The sequence below is a fragment of the Rhinoraja longicauda genome, chromosome 18, assembly GCF_053455715.1.
Source record: "Rhinoraja longicauda isolate Sanriku21f chromosome 18, sRhiLon1.1, whole genome shotgun sequence".
NCBI lineage: Eukaryota > Metazoa > Chordata > Chondrichthyes > Rajiformes > Arhynchobatidae > Rhinoraja > Rhinoraja longicauda.
Genome location: NC_135970.1, coordinates 31,541,766 through 31,562,909, shown reverse-complemented (window position 1 = coordinate 31,562,909; position 21,144 = coordinate 31,541,766). Strand labels below are relative to the sequence as shown.

The following is a 21,144-nucleotide window of genomic DNA, read 5'->3' as shown; positions in this document are numbered from 1 at the left end:
GCTATTAAAAAAGACCTTTACCTTTGAAACTCCTGCAGAAATAAAATGCCTTTGTAATTGCAAGTGTGGAGCTCTCTCACCACAAACCAGGGCAGATAGTCAGAACCTGTTCCGCAGGGTAGAAATATCAAACTCTAGAGGGCATAGCTTTAAGATGAGAGGGGCAAAGGTTAAAGGAGATGTGCGGGGCAAGTCTTTTTACACAGAGGGTTGTGGGTGCCTGGAACACGCTGCCGGGGGTTGTAGTGGAGGCAGATACGATAGTGGTGTTTAAGAGGTTTTTGGGTAGGCACATGGATATGCAGGGAATGGAGGGATGTGGATCATGTGCAGGCAGAGGAGATTGGTTTAACTTGACATTATGTTCAGCACAGACATTGTGGGCCGAGCGGCCTGTTCATGTGCAGTACTTTCTGTGTGTCTGTGAACCCCATTGACACAACTGTTTGTAAAACACAATTTACTGTGACGGGAGGTTCTTAAGAAGACAACTGTCGCATTGTAGCAGAACTGCATGTGGTTGTGAGGTTATAGCAACACCAAATGCTCTGAGAGCATTGCCAAGATGGAGCGTACAACAGAGAACAAGACCCTTCGGCCCACCGTGTCTATGCTGACCCTCATGTCTATCTACATTATTCCCACATGCCTGCATTAATTCCATATACCTGTACTTCCATGCTCTGCTTATTCAGGTACCCGTCTAGATGCCTCTTAAATGTTGTTAATGTTCCTGTCTCCACCGCCACCTCTGGCAGCTCATCCTAGATACTGAGTAGTCTGTGTGCAAAATGTACCCCTCGGATCCCCATTAAGCCTCCTCTTTAAAGGCTTCCTGTAGTTCACCATGGTTTCATGCATGATTTCAGCCCAAATGTTAACCAATCCCCCACACAGATGTTGTGTTTAGGAAGGAACTGCAGATGCTGGTTTAAACCGAGGAGAGACACAAAATGCTGGAATAACTCAGAGGGACAGGCAGCATCTCTGGAGAGAAGGAAGGGGTGATGTTTCAGGCTGAGACCACTCTTTCCCACACAGATGCTGCTCAACTTGCTGAGTTCTTCCAGCAGTCTATTTGCTGGGGGGGTCAGAGTTGGTGTTGGTGAGAATAGTCATAAACGACAGAAGACGGCCTCACATGAAGATCACGGTTGGAATTTCATTGACAAACTGACACTGACTTGTACAGCAGCTTTGCTGTAAAACCACAATGTTAACCTGTAGATGTGTCTCTCAGCAGCTCATAGACCACGGTGACCACATCACCGTGTGATACTGGTCATTAATCACAGCACCTTTACAACACCCACCAGTCCCCAGCTGCCAGGGACCTTATCAGAGACATTACAACACCCACCAATCCCCAGCTGCCAGGGACCTTATCAGAGACATTACAACACCCACAAGTCCCCACAGCAGCTTACCAGGGACATGTCATCACCATGTGTAGGAAAATGACTGCAGATGCTGGTACAAATCGAAGGTATTTATTCACAAAATGCTGGAGTAACTCAGCGGGTCAGGCAGCATCTCAGGAGGGAAGGAATGGGTGACGTTTCGGGTCGAGACCCTTCTTCAGACTGATGTCAGGGGGTGAGACAAAGGAAGGATATAGGTGGAGACAGGAAGATAGAAGGAGAACTGGGAAGGGAAGAGAGGGACAGAGCAACTATCTAAAGTTGGAGAAGTTAATGTTCATACCGTTGGGTTGCAAGCTGCCCAAGCGAAATATGAGGTGCTGTTCCTCCAATTTCCGGTGGGCCTCACTATGGCACTGGAGGAGGCCCATGACAGAAAGGTCAGAGTGGGAGGGGGAGTTGAAGTGCTCAGCCACCGGGGGATCAGGTTGGTTAAGGCGGACTGAGCGAAGGTGTTAAGCGAAACGATTGCCGAGCCTGCGTTTGGTTTCGCCGATGTAAAGAAGTTGACATCTAGAGCAGCGGATACAATAGATGAGGTTGGAGGAGGTGCAGGTGAACCTCTGTCTTACCTGGAAAGACTGTTTGGGTCCTTAGATGGAGTTAAGGGGGGAGGTAAAGGGACAGGTGTTGCATCTCGTGCTGTTGCAGGGGAAAGTGCCCGGGGATGGGGTGGTTTGGGTAGGAAGGGACGAGTGGACCAGGGAGTTACGGAGGGAACAGTCTCTGCGGAATGCAGAAAAGGGAGGGGATGGGAAGATGTGGCCAGTAGTGGGGTCCCGTTGGAGGTGACGGAAATGTTGGAGGATGATTTGTTGGATACGCTGGCTGATGGGGTGGAAGGTGAGAACGAGGGGGATTCTGTCCTTGTTACGAATGGGGAGGAGGGGGAGCGAGAGCGGAGCTGCGGGATATAGAAGAGGTCCTAGTGAGAACCTCATCTATAATGGAAGAGGAGAAGCCTTGTTTCCTGAAGAATGAGGAGATCTCTGATGCCCTAGTGTAAAACACCTCATCCCGGGCGCAGATGCGGCGTAGACGGAGGAATTGGGAGTAGCGGATAGACTTTTTGCAGGAGACAGGGTGGGAAGAAGTGTAGTTCAAATAGCTATGCGAATCAGTGGGAATTACACTTCTTCCCACCCTGTCTCCTGCAAAAAGTCTATCCCCTACTCCCAATTCCTCCGTCTATGCCGCATCTGTGCCCGGGATCAGGTGTTTCACACTCATTCTTCAGGAAACGAGACTTCCCCTCTTCCATTATAGATGAGGCTCTCACTAGGACCTCTTCAATATCCCGCAGCTCTGCTCTTGCTCCCCCTCCCCCCATTCGTAACAAGGACAGAATCCCCCTCGTTCTCACCTTCCACGCCATCAGCCAGCGTATCCAACAAATCATCCTCCAACATTTCCATCACTTCCAACGGGATCCCACTACTGGCCAGATCTTCCCATCACCTCCCCTTTCAGCGTTCCGCAGAGACCGTTCCCTCCGTAACTCCCTGGTCCACTCGTCCCTTCCTACTCAAACCACCCCATCCCCGGGCACTTTCCCCTTCAACCGCAGGAGATGCAACACCTTCCCTTTACCTCCCCCCTCAACTCCATCCAAGGACCCAAACCGTCTTTCCAGGTGAGACAAAGGTTCACCTGCACCTCATCCAACCTCATCTATTGTATCCGCTGCTCTAGATGTCAACTTCTTTACATCGGCGAAACCAAACGCAGGCTCGCCGATCGTTTCGCTCAACACCTTCGCTCAGTCCGCCTTAACCAACCTGATCTCCCGGTGACTGAGCACTTCAACTCCCCCTCCCACTCCCAGTCTGACCTTTCTGTCATGGGCCTCCTCCAGTGCCATAATGAGGCCCACCGGAAATTGGAGGAACAGCACCTCATATTTCGCTTAGGCAGCTTGCAGCCCAACGGTATGAACATTAACTTCTCCAACTTTAGATAGTTCCTCTGTCCCTCTCTTCCCCTCCCCCTTCCCAGTTCTCCCTCTATCTCCACCTATATCCTTCCTTTGTCCTGCCCCCTGACATCAGTCTGAAGAAGGGTGAATAAATGTCATCACTATGTGGTACTGGACATTGATAAAGTTATTCATGACAGCACCTTCAGAACACCCACCAGCCCCCACAGCAGCAACTTACCAGAGACATGTCGTCGCAGCAGGCAGCACAAGTGCAGGACGCTGCATGTGGATTTAGAATGCCATCCTGGAGACAGAAGCACAGAAACAGTGATGGAGATTGAGCTCTGGCTGTCCTCCAATACAAACATGCTGAGCATTCTGCACAAAATCAGACACACACACACACAGAATGTTGGAAATACTCAGCAGGGCAGGAAGCATCCTGAAGGGCAAAGCTTAGAGATGTGCTGGGCAAGTTTTTTTTACTCAGGGAATGGCGGATGCTTGGAATGCACTGCCAGGGGTGGTGGTGGAGGCAGATACAATAGTGGTGTTTAATGGATTTTATATAAGGACATGAATGTGCAGGGAATGGCAGGATATGGATCACATGCAGGCAGAGGAGATTAGTTTAATCTGACATCGTGATTGGCACAGACATTGTTGGCCAAAGGGCGTGTTCCTGTGCTGTACAGCTCCATGTCCTTCCTGGTAGGGTCACCGACATATTGTTTGAGAAATCTTTCCTCGAAACACACTAAACAAATTCCACCCCATCCTCACCCTTAATCCCTCTGTCAATCCCAGTCAATGTTTGGGAAGGTCAAATCACCATCTTGTTTTTTAGTTCCTAATGTGTAGCCTCACTACACGATCCCCTGTCCTCTTCCGACCTGGTGGACTGCATCCAGTGCTCAGGATGTGGTTTTACCCACATTGAGGAAGTCAAACATATATCAAGTCCCGACCCAAAACATTATGCCCATTATGCCCACAGAAGCTGCCTGACCCGCTGAATTCATCCAGCACTTTGTGTTTTACAGATCAGGAATGTGTTTGTATAAAACCCTCGTCAGGGTGGCCCTGTCAGATTAATTCTCCCTCCCACGGCCAATCTGATCTCTGACTTTGGCCTCTCATTCCCAGGCTCAGCAGCAGCTCCCACCTCGTCCGGACTCGCTGAAGCCACAGAGTCAAATACAAACCCAAACATTTCTCCTCACTCTTCCCGGTTCCTAGACGTTGTGGATTCAAACTCTTTTCCAAAATACTTAGAGGGGAAAGGACAAGCCCTTTGCAGACGAAGTTTCGGGAGCTACACCTGAGAGGATATGGCGACTCATTCCCTAATAACTTGAGAAGGCAGGAGAGGCTGAGGAATGTACATGGATGAGGAGTAAGACAGCAGGAGAAGACCTGGCTCTAATGAAGAGCTGGAAAAGCACACGGCACTGGGACACGGGATGGGGACAAGGGATGGGGACTGGGACACGGGATGGGGACACCAAGGGGAACGGAGGGGGGTCAGGGAGGGGGACAGGACCAGATCAGGGCACACCAGGTCAGGAGTGGACGGGCCTGGCCAGGCCAGGGGTAGACAGGAGCAGGACAAAGATGGACAGGAAGGGACGGGGTGGACAGGATGGGACTGGACAAGATGGGACGGGGTGGACAGGATGGGACGGGGGTGGACAGGATGGGACGGGGGTGGACAGGATGGGACGGGGGTGGACAGGATGGGACAGGGGGTGGACAGGATGGGACTGGACAGGATGGGACGCGGGTGGACAGGATGGGACTGGACAGGATGGGACGGGGTGGGCAGGATGGGACGGGGGTGGACAGGGGGACGGGACAGGGGTGGACAGGATGGGACAGGGGGTGGACAGCATGGGACGGGGGTGGGCAGGATGGGACTGGGCAGGAAGGGACTGGACAGGATGGGATGGGGGTGGACAGGATGGGACTGGACAGGATAGGATGGGGGTGGACAGGATGGGACTGGACAGGATGGGACTGGACAGGCCAAGCCAGGAGTGGACCTGACCAGGATAGGGCATGCCATGGTCATGTTTTGGGACGGGACGAGGCTAATATCTCCCCACGTTGTTCTGCTGCCGCACACTCTTACCTGTATCAGGCACTGCAGGGGCCGGCCAGCGTAACGGATGCTCCTTTTCCAGTCCTTGCTGCTAGCCCGACCTGCCATCCCTTCAAACTCCGTGGGAGTGAACCAGTTCTCCCCGTGTTTAACGCAACGCCCCCGGCCTCCTGGAAATACACTGCAGGTCACTCACAGGCCCTGCCCCCTGCCCCCCCCCCCCCCTTGCATCTGTCACACAACTGTAAACACACACCATGCATGGATTCAGCAGCAACACCCCTCTCTGTCTGACCAAACTGAGCAAGACCACGACCTTGTGAATGATACATTCCGTACAGAGATCTGGTTAAAGGTTGAATGACAGGTACAGGGCTAATAGGGTTGTAATGGAAGGTGATTTGATTTCACTGATATTAATGGGGCTGCCTTACATGGGCAGAATGTGTTGGCAGTGCCCAGGAAAGTTTTTTCAAATATGTGATGGCCTCACCAGAGAGGAGGCAACCTCGACCTGCTACTGGGAGATGGCATTTGGTAAGAGAAAGACGTTTAAAAGGGAGATATGGAGAGTTCAGGCCCAGTGCATTCCTGTTAAATTGGAGGGAAATGATGGCAGGATTAGGGAACCTGGTTGATGAGGGTTATTGAGGGCTTGGTCATGAAGGAGTTGTTTAGGCAGATGGGATCAACTGAGGTCCTAGAGGAATATAAAGGATGTAGGAGTACACTTACAACAGAAATCAGGTGGGTGAAAAGGGAGATAAAGAAATGAAAACCCTAAAAGATTCTCTGAGTATACTAAGAGCAAAAGGGTAACGAGGGAGAGGATAGGTCCCATAGACCAGTGTAGTGGTCTCATTGTGGAACCAAGCGAGATGGGCAAGGTCTTACATGGATACTCCTCCTCTGTGATTACCATGGAGGACATGGAAGCTGGTAATCTCAGGGCAGTGATGTCTTGATGCATGTCCATGTTATAAAGGAGGTGGTGTTGGGGGGGTCCTGGTGCATAAAGGTGCATGAACCCCAGGCCTGGCCAGGTGCATCCTAGGACATTGTTGGCAGCAATGAAGGGGATTGCCGGGATGCTGGCAGAGATGGTTGTATCATCAGTCACGGCAAGTGAGGGACTGGAAGACTGGACGGCGTCTAATGTGCCATTATTAAAGAAAGGCTGCACAGACAATCCAGGGAACTACTGGTTGGTGAGTGTCACATTAGTGGAGAACATTACTGAAGGCATTCGGAGTGACAGGGCTTATTTGCATTTGAAAAGAGAAGGGTTGATTCGGGATAGACTAAAAACCTGTTTGGTAACCTTGTTTGCCAGCAGTCTGTGCTACACTCTAGCAGCAGAGGAGATGCTGGAACTGGCCCCAGCAGTTACGTTCACCGCCACCTCGCCCACCAGTTGTGTGATGCAGCAATCACAGCAGACAGCCTCACTTCACCACAGTCTGGGAGGTGAAGCAGGGAAGCCCCTGGAACAGCGGAGGTTTACGATATGATACGATAGAACTTGATTTCTCACCGGAACCAAGCTTGTTCTTGAACAAAATGCCACTGGTATTCCGGCATCTAACTGGCAACTCATTCTCGTACACAGAAGGATCCCAGTTGTATTTTGTTCCATCTTTGTCGGGACCTGGTGTCAGTGGAGTGGATGGCGTCTGTGGACCTAGTGTGAAACCAGGAGGAAGACAAGACAATAGACAATAGGTGCAGTAGGCCATTCGGCCCTTCGAGCCAGCACCACCATTCACTGTGATCATGGCTGATCATCCATAATCAGTACCCCGTTCCTGCCTTCTCCCCATATCCCTTGACTCCACTATCTTTAAGAGCTCTATCTAACTCTCTCTTGAAAGCATCCAGTGAATTGGCCTCCACTGCCTTCTGAGGCAGAGAATTCCACAGATTCACAACTCTCTGGGTTGAAAAGGTTTTTTTACCTCATCTCCGTTCTAAATGGCCTGCCCCTTATTCTTAAACTGTGGCCCCTGGTTCTGGACTCCTCGAACATCGGGAACATGTTTCCTGCCTCTAGCGGGTCCAATCCCTTAATAATCTTACATGTTTCAATAAGATCCCTTCTCATCCTCCTAAATTCCCAGTGTGTACAAGTCCAGTCGCTCCATTCTTTCAACATATGACAGTCCCTCCAACCCGGGAATTAATTTTGTGAACCTACGCTGCACTCCCTCAATAGCAAGAATGTCCTTCCTCAAATTTGGAGACCAAAACTGCAACACAGTACTCCAGGTGTGGTCTCACTAGGGCCCTGTACAACTGGGCCAGGACCTCTTTGCTCCTATACTCAACTACTCTTGTTATGAAGGCCAACATGCCATTAACTTTCTTCACTGCCTGCTGTACCTGCTGCTTACTTTCAGTGACTGATGAACATGGACACCCAGATCTCGTTGTACATCCCCTTTTCCTAACGTGACGCCACTCAGATAATAATCTGCCTTCCTGTTCTTGCCACCAAAGTGGATAACCTCACATTTATTTGCATTAAACTGCATCTGCCATGCATCTGCCCACTTACCCAACCTGTCCAAATCACCTGCATCCTCATAGCATCCTCCTCACAGTTCACACCTCCACCCAGCTTTGTGTCATCTGCAAATTTGCGAAGGTTACTTTTAATCCCTTCATCTAAATCATTAATGTATATTGTAAATAGCTGCAGCCCAAGCACCGAGCCTTGCGGTACCCCAGTAGTCACTGCCTGCTATTCTGAAAGTGACCCGTTAATTCCCACTCTTTGTTTCCTGCCTGCCAACCGATTTTCTATCTCTGTCAGTACCGTACCTCCAATACCATGTGCTCTAATTTTGCCCATTAATCTCCTATGTGGGACCTTATCAAAGGAAGAGTCAGAAAGATCTCCCTTTTCCTGACAAGGTACTAGTTTATACAAAAGGCAGGTCAGGCAATACCACATGGGCATTTCAGGGGCCCTAGATTACATGAGCAGCTCTCAAGAGCATCAGTTAGTGCAGATTCTGAGAGGGTCCAGCTCACAAGGCCATTCGGACCATCAGGTCATCAACACTCTAACTCCTATTAATATTCAGAGTTGATCTCATTTCCTCTTCCGTGCAGTGATTTCCCAGTGTTAGAACTCGCACAGCGGGATGACCATTCCTATTGACAGTACATGCCTCCTGCTGATATTGCCAGACATTTACATCTCCATCGCACCCAGCACAACAACCGTGAGAAATCTCATAGTGTTTTCCTGCCAGTGAAAGAATTCCTGGAGTGTGGTCGATGTTGTAACAGTAACCAGTTGCTACCAGTAATAACCAGGGTTACTAGCCCTAACCATAACTAGCTCACACAAACAAGTCTGCAAACGGCCACCCAGGTTTGTGAAAGTGGAGTTGTGTTTTATCTGAACCCCGGGCCCAGACCCAGACCCAGGCCCAGACCCAGGCCTCGGCCCCGACCCAGATCCAGACCCAGGCACATGCAAGAGGGAGGAAGCTAACAGGGAAGTGCTTTGGTAAATAAACCACCCAATGCAATAAAACAATTGAAGAACTTTGTTCGGGCTGGAATCTGAAATAAATCACCTGCCCTACCCTATACTCCTGGCACAAACACGAGAAAAAAACCTCAGGAATGTTCACCTCACCCGCAGCAAATCTCTCCTTAAACCTGAACTCACATCTGATTCAGAGCTCAACACCCGCCCCCCAGAGCTCACTGTCCTGACCCCCCCTGAGCTCACTGCCCTGACCCCGCTCCCCTACCTCACGGCCCCTCACCCCAACCTCACCGTGTCCCATCCTCCCCCCCCCCCTCACAACCTCACCACCCCCAGAGCTTACTCACTCCTCCGCAGAATACATCCAGTGCCCCAGAGTCCACTCAACCGCCACCACCCCCAGCTCATACCCACGTATGCCCCTTCCCCATCCCCACCCCCAGGCTCCTCTGCCCCCACCCCCCTATCCTCTCCTGGCACTGTGGCACCGTACCTTGTGTGATGGGTGTGCTGGGTGTTTTGAGGCCGGTCGTTTCCACGATGCTGCCATCGGTGTGGACCACGATTAGCGTTGCCTTGTCCGTGGGCAGTCCCTCTCCAATCTGCAGCGTGGTCCTGCCTGACTACACACAAACACACGAGCTCAAAGACAGGAACCTCAGCATTCTCAATATCCCATGGTCAGAATAACAGGTTAAAACAGTTAAACTACCAACAATGAATGCTAGAAAGTACTAATGCTGGGATATGCAGCAGACTGCTCAGAGAGGTGGTGGGGTCAGATACAATCACTAGTTTTAAGTGACATTTAGATGGGCAGAAATAGGCAAGGCAAGGACAAGGACATGACCCAGGCAGATGGGATTACTGTAGATAGGTTAACAGGTTAGCATGGACATGATGGGCCTAATGCCCTGTCTGAACAACTCTGCCTCTGGCCGAGATCACTGCCATTCACTCAGTGTACCAGAGAGTGCCAGCTCTTAATGTGGACACGCTGCCCTCTCATGGAAGGCTCTGGAACGCCTGCAAGGTTCCAGAGAGGAGCTCATCCAACTGGGAAGAACTGGGAATACTGTGCAGCACCACATGTGAAACAGCATCAACATCAATCCCCACCAATGGGCCTGCCAGCAGTCAGCTCCAGTAACTTTCCCCAGCATTGAAAACTATTTGTAACCAACAGTTTGGTCTGAACTAACCGCATCAACGCTACGGCCAAGAAAGCACATCAACACGTCTGAAGAAAGGTCTCGACCCAAAACGTCACCCATTCCTTCTCTCCAGAGATGCTGCCTGCTGCCTGTCAGGCTGAGTTACTCCAGCATTTTGTGATCTACCTTCGATTTAAACCAGCATCTGCAGTTCTTTCCTACACACCTCTACTCACTCACTCACTCGCTCACTCAGGAGACAAAGGAAATTCAGCACGTCTCCAGCAACTCTTACCAACTTCTACAGAAAGAATCTTATTGTGATGCATCAGAGTTTGGTTTGGCAACAGCTCTGCCCAAGACGCAAGAAATGCGGAGAATTGTGGATGTAATCCAGTCCATCACACACACTAGACTCCCCATCATTGTAGATGTAGCCCAGTCCATCACACAGACCAGACTCCCCACCATTGACTCCATCTATACGTCACACTGCCTCAGGAGCAGCCAATATAACCAGGGTTGCGGTTAATCCCTTTCTCTCAGTTCCTCTGTTCCCATGATGAGGCCTGTTAAAACTTGTGCAATGTCCTCCTTGCTCAGGATGCATGGCTACTCGTCTGCCACAGTTGTCAGAGCCCTCCATGTTTCACACATCCTCATCGCCCCTAGCCCCAGACAGGCAGAGTTCATCTGGTCCTTATCTTTCACCCCACTCATTCAATCTGTTCATCCCTCTCTACCTGTAGACTGAAAGTATTGCAGATTTACAAAAGGAGACACAAAGTGCAGAGTTATCATGGTGAGGTCATACAGAACCTTGGCACACTGGTCAACCTGAGGAGTATCTTCAGCAACAGGCTAGTTCCACCAAGATGCAGTACAGAACGCCACAGGGGATCCCTTTTCCCTGTGGCTATTAAACTGCACAACTCCTCCCCCTTCTGTAGACTGAGACTGATCCACCAACATTTCCGTCACCTACAACAGGACCCCACCACTGGCCATATCTTCCCATCCCCTCCCCTCTCTGCGTTCCGCAGAGACCGTTCCCTCCGCAACTCCCTGGTCCACTCGTCCCTTCCTACCCAAACCACCCTAACCCCGGGCACTTTCCCTTGCAACCGCACGAGATGCAACACCTGTCCCTTTACCTCCCCCCTCAACTCCATCAAAGGACCCAAACATTCTTTCCAGGTGAGAGAGGTTCACCTGCACCTCCTCCAACCTCATCTATTGCATCCGCTGCTCTAGATGTCAACTTATCTATATCGGCGAAACCAAGCGCAGGCTCGGCGATCGCTTCGCTGAACACCTGCGCTCGGTCCGCATTAACACAACTGATCTCCCGGTGGCCCAGCACTTTAACTCCCCCTCCCATTCCCAGTCTGACCTCTCTGTCATGGGCCTCCTCCAGTGCCATAGTGAGGCCCGCCGGAAATTGGAGGAGCAGCACCTCATATTTCGCCTGGGCAGTTTGCGGCCCGGTGGTATGAACGTCGACTTCTCCAACTTCAGATAGCTCCTCTGTCCCTCCCTTCCCCTCCTCCTTCCCAGATCTCCCTCTATCTTCCAGTCTCCACCTATATCCTTCCTTTGTCCCACCCCCGACATCAGTCTGAAGAAGGGTCTCGACCCGAAACGTCACCCATTCCTTCTCTCCCGAGATGCTGCCTGACCTGCTGAGTTACTCCAGCATTTTGTGAATAAATCGATTTGTACCAGCATCTGCAGTTATTTTCTTATACTACTGACTCCCCTCCCCCCTCCCCAATCTTTGGCACATCCCCAATCCTTTCCACTCATCACTTTAATTTCATGTTTCATGTATCTTGTGTTTTATGAATGTTGGATAATAAAGTTCTATCGTATCGTATCATAAGACCACAGTATTGTTGAGTATTGTTGAGCATTTCACTTATGACACCATTACCTGAATGAGGATATTGTTGCTACAGAGGAAATACAACCGAGCCATGCACAGGTAGTACACAGAGAAAAATACCAGAGTGCAGAATATGGTGTTACAGTGACCAAGAAAGTGCAGATTAAAAAAACAGTGCAAGGTCCAGGATAAGGCAGGTTGGGAGATAAGGACTACACCCTAATTATGGGACTTTCACAGATACTGACAAAGTCTAACAGGCTTGGGCAGACTGGATGGAGGAAGAATAGTCGTGGTTGCTGGGAAAGTCTAGACCTGGGGTTGTCAACTAGGGAAAAGGGTAAACCATTGAAGACTGAGAGGAAGTAAAAGTCATCTCCCAGAGATTGGTGAACCTGTGGCATCCTCCGCCTTAGAAAACAGTTGAAGACAAATAATTAAATACTGTATATTCAAGGAGTTAGATGTTGTTCTTAGGGTGAGTGCGACGTGTGTGAGAGAGGACAGGGACTGTCACTGGATGCTCAGCCACCCTCACACCGAGTTGTAGTGTAAGGGTTAAACTTGACAATTTCAGCTAAAATGTGAAATAGAGTTCTCAGCTAAGTTAGCAGCCCTTACACGCCATAGCCTCTCAAAAAACAAGTTTATCTCCTCGTACCGGCGATCAGTGCTTGGGAACGCAGTCTTTCCCAGGCCATTCTATGGGAAGGGTTACGCTGGTGAACAAAACACAACAGCAATAGTTGGGTAGACCACCCTGCCGCTAGTAGCGCAGAAACGTTACAGACAAGGGGCGCTTATGGTTGCCTCAGGGAGGGGGAAGTGGCGCGGTCTGCTCTGATAAGAAATGCCATAAAAATTGGCATTGGGTGCCCTTTCGGTGGGAGAACCTCAGCCTTGGACCGTGTCGCGAACGGTGCCAGGTGATCTTGAACTTAACACCCTGCGGCGTGCTCTGCTGTGTACTCGGGGTTTGCGAGTGCGTTCGGGGATATTCGAGTATACATGAGTGTATGTGCCTTATTTAGTAGTGTAATAAATTACTGAGTGAATTAAAACTGTTATCTGAATCCAATTATCAAACACAATACGAGTGCGGAACACAGTCCCAATATAGTGTTACAGTGACTTATTGAACACAACACGAGTGTGGATCACAGTCCCAGAGCCAGGCCGCCTTATGTTCATCATAAGTGATAGGAGCAGAATTAGGCCATTCGGCCCATCAAGTCTACTCTGCCATTCAATCATGGCTGATCTATCTCTCCCTCTCAACCCCATTCTCCGGCCATCTCCCCATCACCCCTGACATCCGTCCTAATCAAGTACTAATTGCCTCCTCCTGCTCCTTGCTTCTGTCTGTTTCATTGGGCCAAACTTTCCTGGGGATTGGTTCCAAACTCCTCAGATACAGGAACAACACTCTTGACATCTACTCTGAAACTCCTTCCGGGAACCTTGTCTGTCTCAGTGTGATTATGTCTCATTTTGCTAAACTCCAGCAAGTATAAATAGGCTGCTATTACTCATTCTGGCTAGGACAACATCTATTGAGTTGTCACGCTATGCTACACTGTCTCCAAGACAATAAATCCTTCCCTGGGTACAGAGAACAAATTTATACCTGGCACTCCCGGTGTGGTCTCGCCACAATCTTGCACAACAGCCAGTACTCCATCCCCTGCAATGCAGGCCAGCATACCACCTAGCTTCCTAATTAATTCCTAGTCATGTACAGATGCACAGCATCTAAATGCTCCTGCCACCAACATTACAAGGTCCCCACTATTTACAAAGTACTGTTTTCAAATCTTGCTTCCACGGTGATTTTCCTCAACACTGTCCACATTATACTCCTTCTCACCTCTGTGATTATTCACATCCCTCCCCAGACACACTTCATTTTCTCGCCTCGTTTGCTCAGCAAACCTTGGTACGCTGCACCGTGTCAATGTCATAGATCAGTAAATATGAATAGCAGAGGACTCAGCACAGATGCTGGCCGCATCCCATCAGCAATGGCTCAACAACATGACCCCTTGTCTCTACTTTGTTCTCCGCCCCTCAAATAATCATCTACCCATGCCATTAGTTCCGCTCATCCTGTGAACCCTTTTTCAATCCATCAAATGCTTTTGCAAAGTCCAGATACAGTGCTGCACTGGGATAAACACTCCTGGAGGAGAATGCGCTTCTTAAATAGTCCCAGGCAATCTTTCACACTGCTGACAGTGCAAAGAGGAACACAACTGGACCTGCAGGAGATGTCACATCTGCCCTCCTATAACATCTACACCTCCTCCCTACCTCCATCCAGAGACCCCAGCAGTCATTCTAGGTGAGACAGAGGTTCTCGTGCACCTCCTCTCACCTACCTCATCCACTGCATTCGGTGCTCCCGATGTGGCCTCCTGTACATCGACGGGACCAAGCGTGGACTCGGCAACCATTTTGTCAAACACTTGCACTCGGACCACCAAGACCTGCTGGATGTCCCGTTGTTACCACGTTAACACCTTCCCATTCCAACCTTTCTGCCCTTGGTCTCCTCCATGGCCACACAAGAACAAGCATCTCATATTCCGCTTCCAACCCAACGATATGAACATTGAATTCTCCAATTTTAAGCAACACCCCACCCTCCCCCCTCTCTCTTTCCAGTTCCATCCCTACCCCAGTGCGCACCTATTTCTCCCACTATCCAAGGTAGACACATAAAGCTGGAGTAACTCAGTGGGTCAGGCAGCATCTCAGGAGAGAAGGAATGGGTAATGTTTCGGGTCGGGACCCTCCTTCAGACTGATGTCAGGGGAGGGACAAAGATCCCGCTATCCACCTCTCCCACTATCCACCTCTCCCGCTAACTCCCACTGTCCACCTCTCTTGCCTTACCCTTCCATCCCGTTCCACCTAGATCCCTCCCTCTGGCTTTACATTTTACTCCTCTTAATTGATACCATATTTTCTCCTATTCATCCCTAGCCTTTGTCCACCCACCTGTATCCACCTGGCAATTGCCAGGTTTTGTTGCCCCCCCCAACTTATTTTCCAGCTTTCTCCCCTCATTGCAGTCAGTCTGAAGAAGGGTCCCAACCTGAAACATCACCCACCTGTTCCTTCCACAGATGCTATCTGACCCGCTGAGTTACTCCAGCTCTTTGTAATTTGCACAAGTTAACCCGTCCAAGAGTTGCGTCTCAACAATGTCAGTGCATTCTTGTCTTCATTGGGAAGGGTATTGCCCACACATCTGGACATCACAATGCAGTTGGACAAGTTGTTGGTGAGACCACACTTGGAGTACTGTGTGCAGTTCTGATCACCCAGCTACCAGAGTTGGACGTTGAAAAAGTTCATCAGGGTGTTACCTGGACTTGCGAGCTAGTGGTTGGAAAGGCTGAGACTATTTACTTTGGAGTGTTGGAGACTGAGGGGTCACCTTATTGAGATTTACAAGATCCTAGGGGGCATGGATAAATTGAATGCTCACAGTCTTTTTCCTAGGGAGCAAGATTAGAAACATAGAAAATAGGTACAGGAGTAGACCATTTGGCCCTTCGAGCCAGCACCGCCATGGCTAATCATCCAAAATCATAAATCAAATTCAAGAGAGAGTTAGATTTAGTTCTTAGGGCTAAAGGAATTAAGGGATATGGGGAAAAGGTAGGAACGGGGTACTGATTTTAGATGATCAGCCATGATCATTTTGAATGGCGGTGCTGGCTCGAAGGGCCGAATGGCCTACTCCTGCACCTATTTTTCTATGTTTCTAGTGCCCAGTTCCTGCTTTTTCCCCATATCACTTGATTCCGTTAACCCTAAGAGCTATATCTAACATGAAAACATCCAATGAATTGGCCTCCACTGCCTTCTGTGGCAGAGAATTCCACAGATTCACAACTCTCTGGGTGAAAAAGTTTTTCCGCATTTCAGTCCTGAGATTCCACAACTAGACGGCACAGGTTTGCTCAAGGGCTGCCCTCAAGGGCTGCTTTTTCACTCAGAGGACAGTTGATATCAGGAATGAGCTGCCAGAGGAAGCTGTAGAAGTGGATATAATCACGACTTTATAAAGACATTTGGACAGATCTATGGATAGGAAGGGTTTAGATGGATATGGGCCATATACAGGCAAATGGGACTAGCGCAATATGTCAACATGGTCAGCACACACATTGGGCCAAAGGACATGTTTCTGTGCTCTACAGGTCCAGGACTCTCTCCGTCACTGCAGTACTTGCTAAACATTAGAAAGCAAGTCGAGAGTATAGAGATGAAGCCTCCTATGGTCTACCTAGTTAATGTTGCCACTGAGCAACACCTTACACCTGCAGAATGAACAGGTAAAATGTATGACGTAAACATTACTGAGGACTGTCTCAAACAAGAGACAAGAACATGGATGTATGATGTGTGCCAAGTGAATACTTACCAGCACATGCTCTGATATGGACGCATTTGCAACCGATGTCGTAAACACATTATCGGCGGCTCCAGTCATACTCCCCACAGTCACCGTTGTCACTTCTGCAACCCAGAAATCAAGAGAACAAAAGATGATTGAGGTGTCAGATCATGAAGAAGCTGACTCCAGTCCTTGTGCCTGTACCAGTCAGGGTGTTGCCCTGTCCACTGGTGTGCCCACCAGCCCAGGCCGGCCGTCTGATCATTGTTCCTTCTCGGCTTTGTTTGCTATCTTTTGCTGGATCAGGTTACAGTGAATATGTGTCCTTTCCAGGCACACCAATGCCACATCGCCAGGGATTTACCCCTTCCCCCTAGTTGGAACACCAACATACACCTGACACACCATCAGGGACCATTCCTCCATCTCCAGAGTATGGAACCACAGCCCAATGAACCCCAAATACCTAAACATTTCTAGCCACAAGAGGCACTGAATCACTCCTTGGGATCAACCTGCTTCCCCCAGTACATTCCCCAAACCTCAGTAACACTCCTGAATCCAGCGAACTGTTGGGATTCTGATCCATCCCAGGATCACTGACTCAATCTTGCTACGTGGGTCATGCCTCATGGAACGTCTGCAAAGTTAAATACCCCCAGCCCGAGACACCGACTGACCCTAACCCCCCTCCCCCTCCGCACTCCCACAATGCGGAAACATGAGCAGAATCCCTGTGGGATGTTAACACAACCTCATGTATACTATATCTTTATTAGGAACTGACTTAAAGTTCCCAATCAGGGCTAGAAAATAGAGAGGAACTCAGACAAATTTCAAATGTCAATATCCGTCATCTCTCGCAAGTGAGAGTGCCAACTCTTTCAGTGTACCAACTCTGTGACAATCCAGCTGGGAAAGGTAAACTGCCCAATGGATACTATGTTGACTCAAGATATGGAAGCATCATTTTGCTTCTGTACATTAGAAATAACCCTGAAAATTCTACCACACTAAACGTTTTTTATAAATAAATATTGCACAGGTCAGGGAGCATCTGTGGAAAGAGGAACAGTTAGTTTCAGGTCCAGGATCCTTTGTCAGGAGTCCAGCCTGAAATTGAGAAAATCCCCTCATGGTTGGCTGATCCAATGGCTTAAGATGCATAGGATCCACGATGACTAGATAATTTAGATTCAGACCTGGCTCACCCATAGAAGACAGAGGGTTGTGGTGGAAGGGTGTTATTCGTGCTGGAGGTCTGTGACCATTGGTGTTCCGCAGGGATCTATGCTGGGACCTCTGTTGTTTGTGGGATATATAAATGATTTGGTCATAAATGTAGATAGCTTCATAGTCATAGTGTGGAATCAGGCCCTTCGGCCCAACCTGGCCACGCCAACGAACGTTCCACCTGGAAAATATATTGAACTGCCAGAATGACATAGCCAGCCCGCTCCAAAAGAAGCAAGCATTGAACAACCATGTGAAAGATGGTCTATAAAAAACAAAATTCTGTGTGGCTTGAGAGGGTTGGGGAGTTGGTGTGCTCCTGAGCTGGAGTACTTAGACCATTCCAGATAGAGATGGGAAGAAATGTTTTCAGCAAGAGTATCGAATCTTTGGATTTGTTGCTCAAGGGCCTGCAGGAACTTAATTGACGATCACACCCAGTGTAATATTGAGATTCTATTTGAAATGCATTGAATGTAAATATCTCAACAAATCCTCATCGCCTGCTATTGGATCTGCATTAACCTTCCGCTTTCCCTGCAGTGCGAGTTGAGGGATCATTACTTATCTGTGGAATACACTTCCAGTCCAGGCCAACAGCATGAGGCACAATCCCAATTCCCTAACCTGCATCAATTTCCCTAACCTGCATCAATTTCCCTAACCTGCATCTCCCATCACACTCCATCCATATCCTGTCACTGATCCTGATATTTTTTGTGCTTTGTAACTTCTTTATCTCCACCCTGGGTCCTGGGCCTCTCACATCCTTTCCTCCAAGAGACCTCAACCCCCCCCCCCCCCCCATCATGATACCCAATTCTCTCTTAACCCCTCACCTGGGAACCTCAGTGTGCCCTTCACTGCTACTAGGCTCACTCCATTTACGGCCCCTTTTTATGTGACCCCCATGACTTGCTCACCTGCCAACCACTTGTCCCTCACCTGACCCCCACACTAACCCCAACATCCTCACTTTACTGCGGCAGACCTTATCTGGAATGACCTGCCAGAGAATGTTCGCAAATTATAGTAGAATTAGGCCGTTCGGCCCATCGAGTCTACTCCACCATTTAATCATGGCTGATCTCTGCCTCCTCATCCCATTTTCCTACCTTATCCCCATGACCCTTGACGCCCGTTCTAATCAATAATTTGTCTATCTTTGCCTTAAAGCTATACAATTATGAATTTTAACAGATATTTGGATAGGAAGGGCAATGGGCCAATTGCAGGCCCAGTATGCCAACTTGGACAGGTGGGCCACAGGGCCTGTTGCCATGCTGGACAGCTCTGACTCGATGACCCATCCCCTGGCCTTTTCTCATAGCCTCTGCCTCAGGTAACCTCCCCCCACCCCAGATATGGCCCTTCGCCTTCCCACGTGACTGCCCATTTACCCCCCTCCATTCCCGAGTAATCTACCTCTCTCCCTTTATTCCTCATTCAAATCCCTCATTCACTCTCTCACTCCATGCCCTCATCTATCCCCAAGTAATCTAGCTCCCTCCATGATTCTCTGCCTCCCTCCATTCCTCTCTCATTCACTCCCTCCCGACAAAGAACCGCCGCCGCACTGCTCCCTTCACTCGCCGCCGTTGCCCGTGTCCCGCCGGCGCGGATCGACAGAGAGACCGAGCCGATCCGGGCCGAGCGCCCGGAGCTGGAGCCGAAGCGCTTCGGGCCGCCTCGGATCGGCTCGGCTCCCGCTGGCGGCGCCGTGCGCCCTCGATATATTTTTATTTATTGTTTTGTGAGGCGCGGGTCCGCGGCCGCGGCCTCTGGCACTGCTCCCGGCCCCTCCCGCACACACTCGCCTGCGAAGCTGCCCTCGTCGGCGCTCGGCAGCTGCTCGGCCATGGCGATCTGCTCCTCCGCCATCACCGAAACCGCCGTCACTTCAGGCGCCTCCATGCCGAGCCCCTTCGTCTCCTTCGTCCCGCCGACCCGAGTCTTTCCGAAACCGGGACCCGAATCCCCGACCGACCCGAGTGTTCCCAACACGAGGTTTGCTGGTGCCAGGGCCCGAGTCCTCCGGCCGACCCGAGCGCTGCCGAGCCGGGACCCGAGTCCTCCCACCGACCCGAGCGCTGACGAGCCGGGACCCGAGTCCTCCCACCGACCCGAGCGCTGCCGAGCCGGGACCCGAGCGCTGCCGAGCCGGGACCCGAGTCCTCCCACCGACCCGAGCGCTGTTGAGAGCCGGGGCGAACTTAGAAAATTTTGTTCAACTTTGGGAACTGTTCACTTTGGTTCCCTGCGATGGAGCAGGTTTGTGTTGAATGCTTTGGGAGCAACCGGAAAAGCTCATTCTTCAGCAGAATGTTATTCTTCCAGTTTTATACATAAAACACAGTTACTCGCAGCAGTGGCTAATGCAAACATTACAGTTATTTACTGAGAGAGACGCAGACTCTCTGGTGAAATAACCCATTCATCTGAACCTGTGTCATTTTAAGGGCTGGGTTTCTTTATACTGTGATTTTTTTCCTCTCCTGGAATTTTATATCACAGGGCGACAATCAAACCATACGTCCTTTGCAACGAGGATAATCCTTCAAGTCTGCCGTAACTGGTTGAGACTCCGGGCTCAAAGATGTTTCATTGCCATTCTTACTTGCTACAGTTTTACGGGTTCACTGTTGCAATAAATCAGGTAATATATAACAATCAATAATACAATAAATTAACGACTGTGGTTCTAGGTAACCATAAGAGTGAAAACCCGATGTTCCAAGTGCAGCCAAACAGTTCATAGTTGCTGAGGTTAGTGTTGTGCAGTGTCCAAGAGCCTGATAGTTGCTGGAAGGAAGCTGTTCTTGAACCCGGGGTTCAGGCTCCAGTGCCTTGTTCTCACCTGATACCTATGCCCTCTAGTATTTTCCACCCCAGGAAAATATTCCGTCTGTCTACCCTATCTATGCTTTTTATAATTTTAGAAACTTCTAGCTGGGCTCCATCCAAATAAACAACATAGGTCTCAGCACTGATCCTTGCACAATACTTGGACAGGTACTTGAACAGTTCAGGATTGGGGGGGATGTGGGGCAAACATAGACACGTGGAGCCAGTATGGACAATGTGGGCTAAAGGGCCGGTTTCCTTGTGGAGACCTAAATGCTGATATAACACCACTGGTCACTGACCTCCAGTCAGAATAACTGATCCCACCACCGCTACCTTCTGCCTTCTATGGCCAGGCCAATTTAAAATCCACTCTTCCACGGATCTCATGTGCCTTAACCTTCTGCATCACCCTGTCCAAATCTTCACTGACTTGGCGAAAACAGATTCAAGTACTCGTTTAGTTCTTCGCCCGCATCCTCTGACCCCAGGCTGAAATCCTCTCCTTTATTCTTGATCCGTCTCCCTGATTTCCCCCTTGTTTTTAATGTTGGTATTAAACGTGTTGGGATTCAGTCTATTCCAATTCGCAATAACTTTTCATAGCGTGGATCCGGGGCAAGTCCGAGCTCCGGGTGGGCGGGGATGCCGGATTGTGTACGATCTCCATGGAGATGG

At 49.8% G+C, this 21,144-nt stretch overlaps 1 protein-coding gene across 1 annotated transcript in view; it reads right to left on the bottom strand.

The window, feature by feature from the left end:
- Positions 1 to 19,544, bottom strand: part of LOC144602385 (deformed epidermal autoregulatory factor 1 homolog) — a 31,718-nt gene extending 12,174 nt beyond the window's left edge. The window contains exons 1-6 of the mRNA XM_078415454.1: positions 19,440 to 19,544; positions 16,417 to 16,511; positions 9,436 to 9,565; positions 6,975 to 7,121; positions 5,471 to 5,610; positions 3,578 to 3,643 (exon numbers count right to left, since the gene is read on the bottom strand). Of these exons, the coding sequence (XP_078271580.1) occupies positions 3,578 to 3,643; positions 5,471 to 5,610; positions 6,975 to 7,121; positions 9,436 to 9,565; positions 16,417 to 16,511; positions 19,440 to 19,536 (675 nt within the window). The 5' untranslated portion in view covers positions 19,537 to 19,544. The remainder of the gene's footprint in view (positions 1 to 3,577; positions 3,644 to 5,470; positions 5,611 to 6,974; positions 7,122 to 9,435; positions 9,566 to 16,416; positions 16,512 to 19,439) is intronic.
- Positions 19,545 to 21,144: the final 1,600 nt, after the last annotated feature.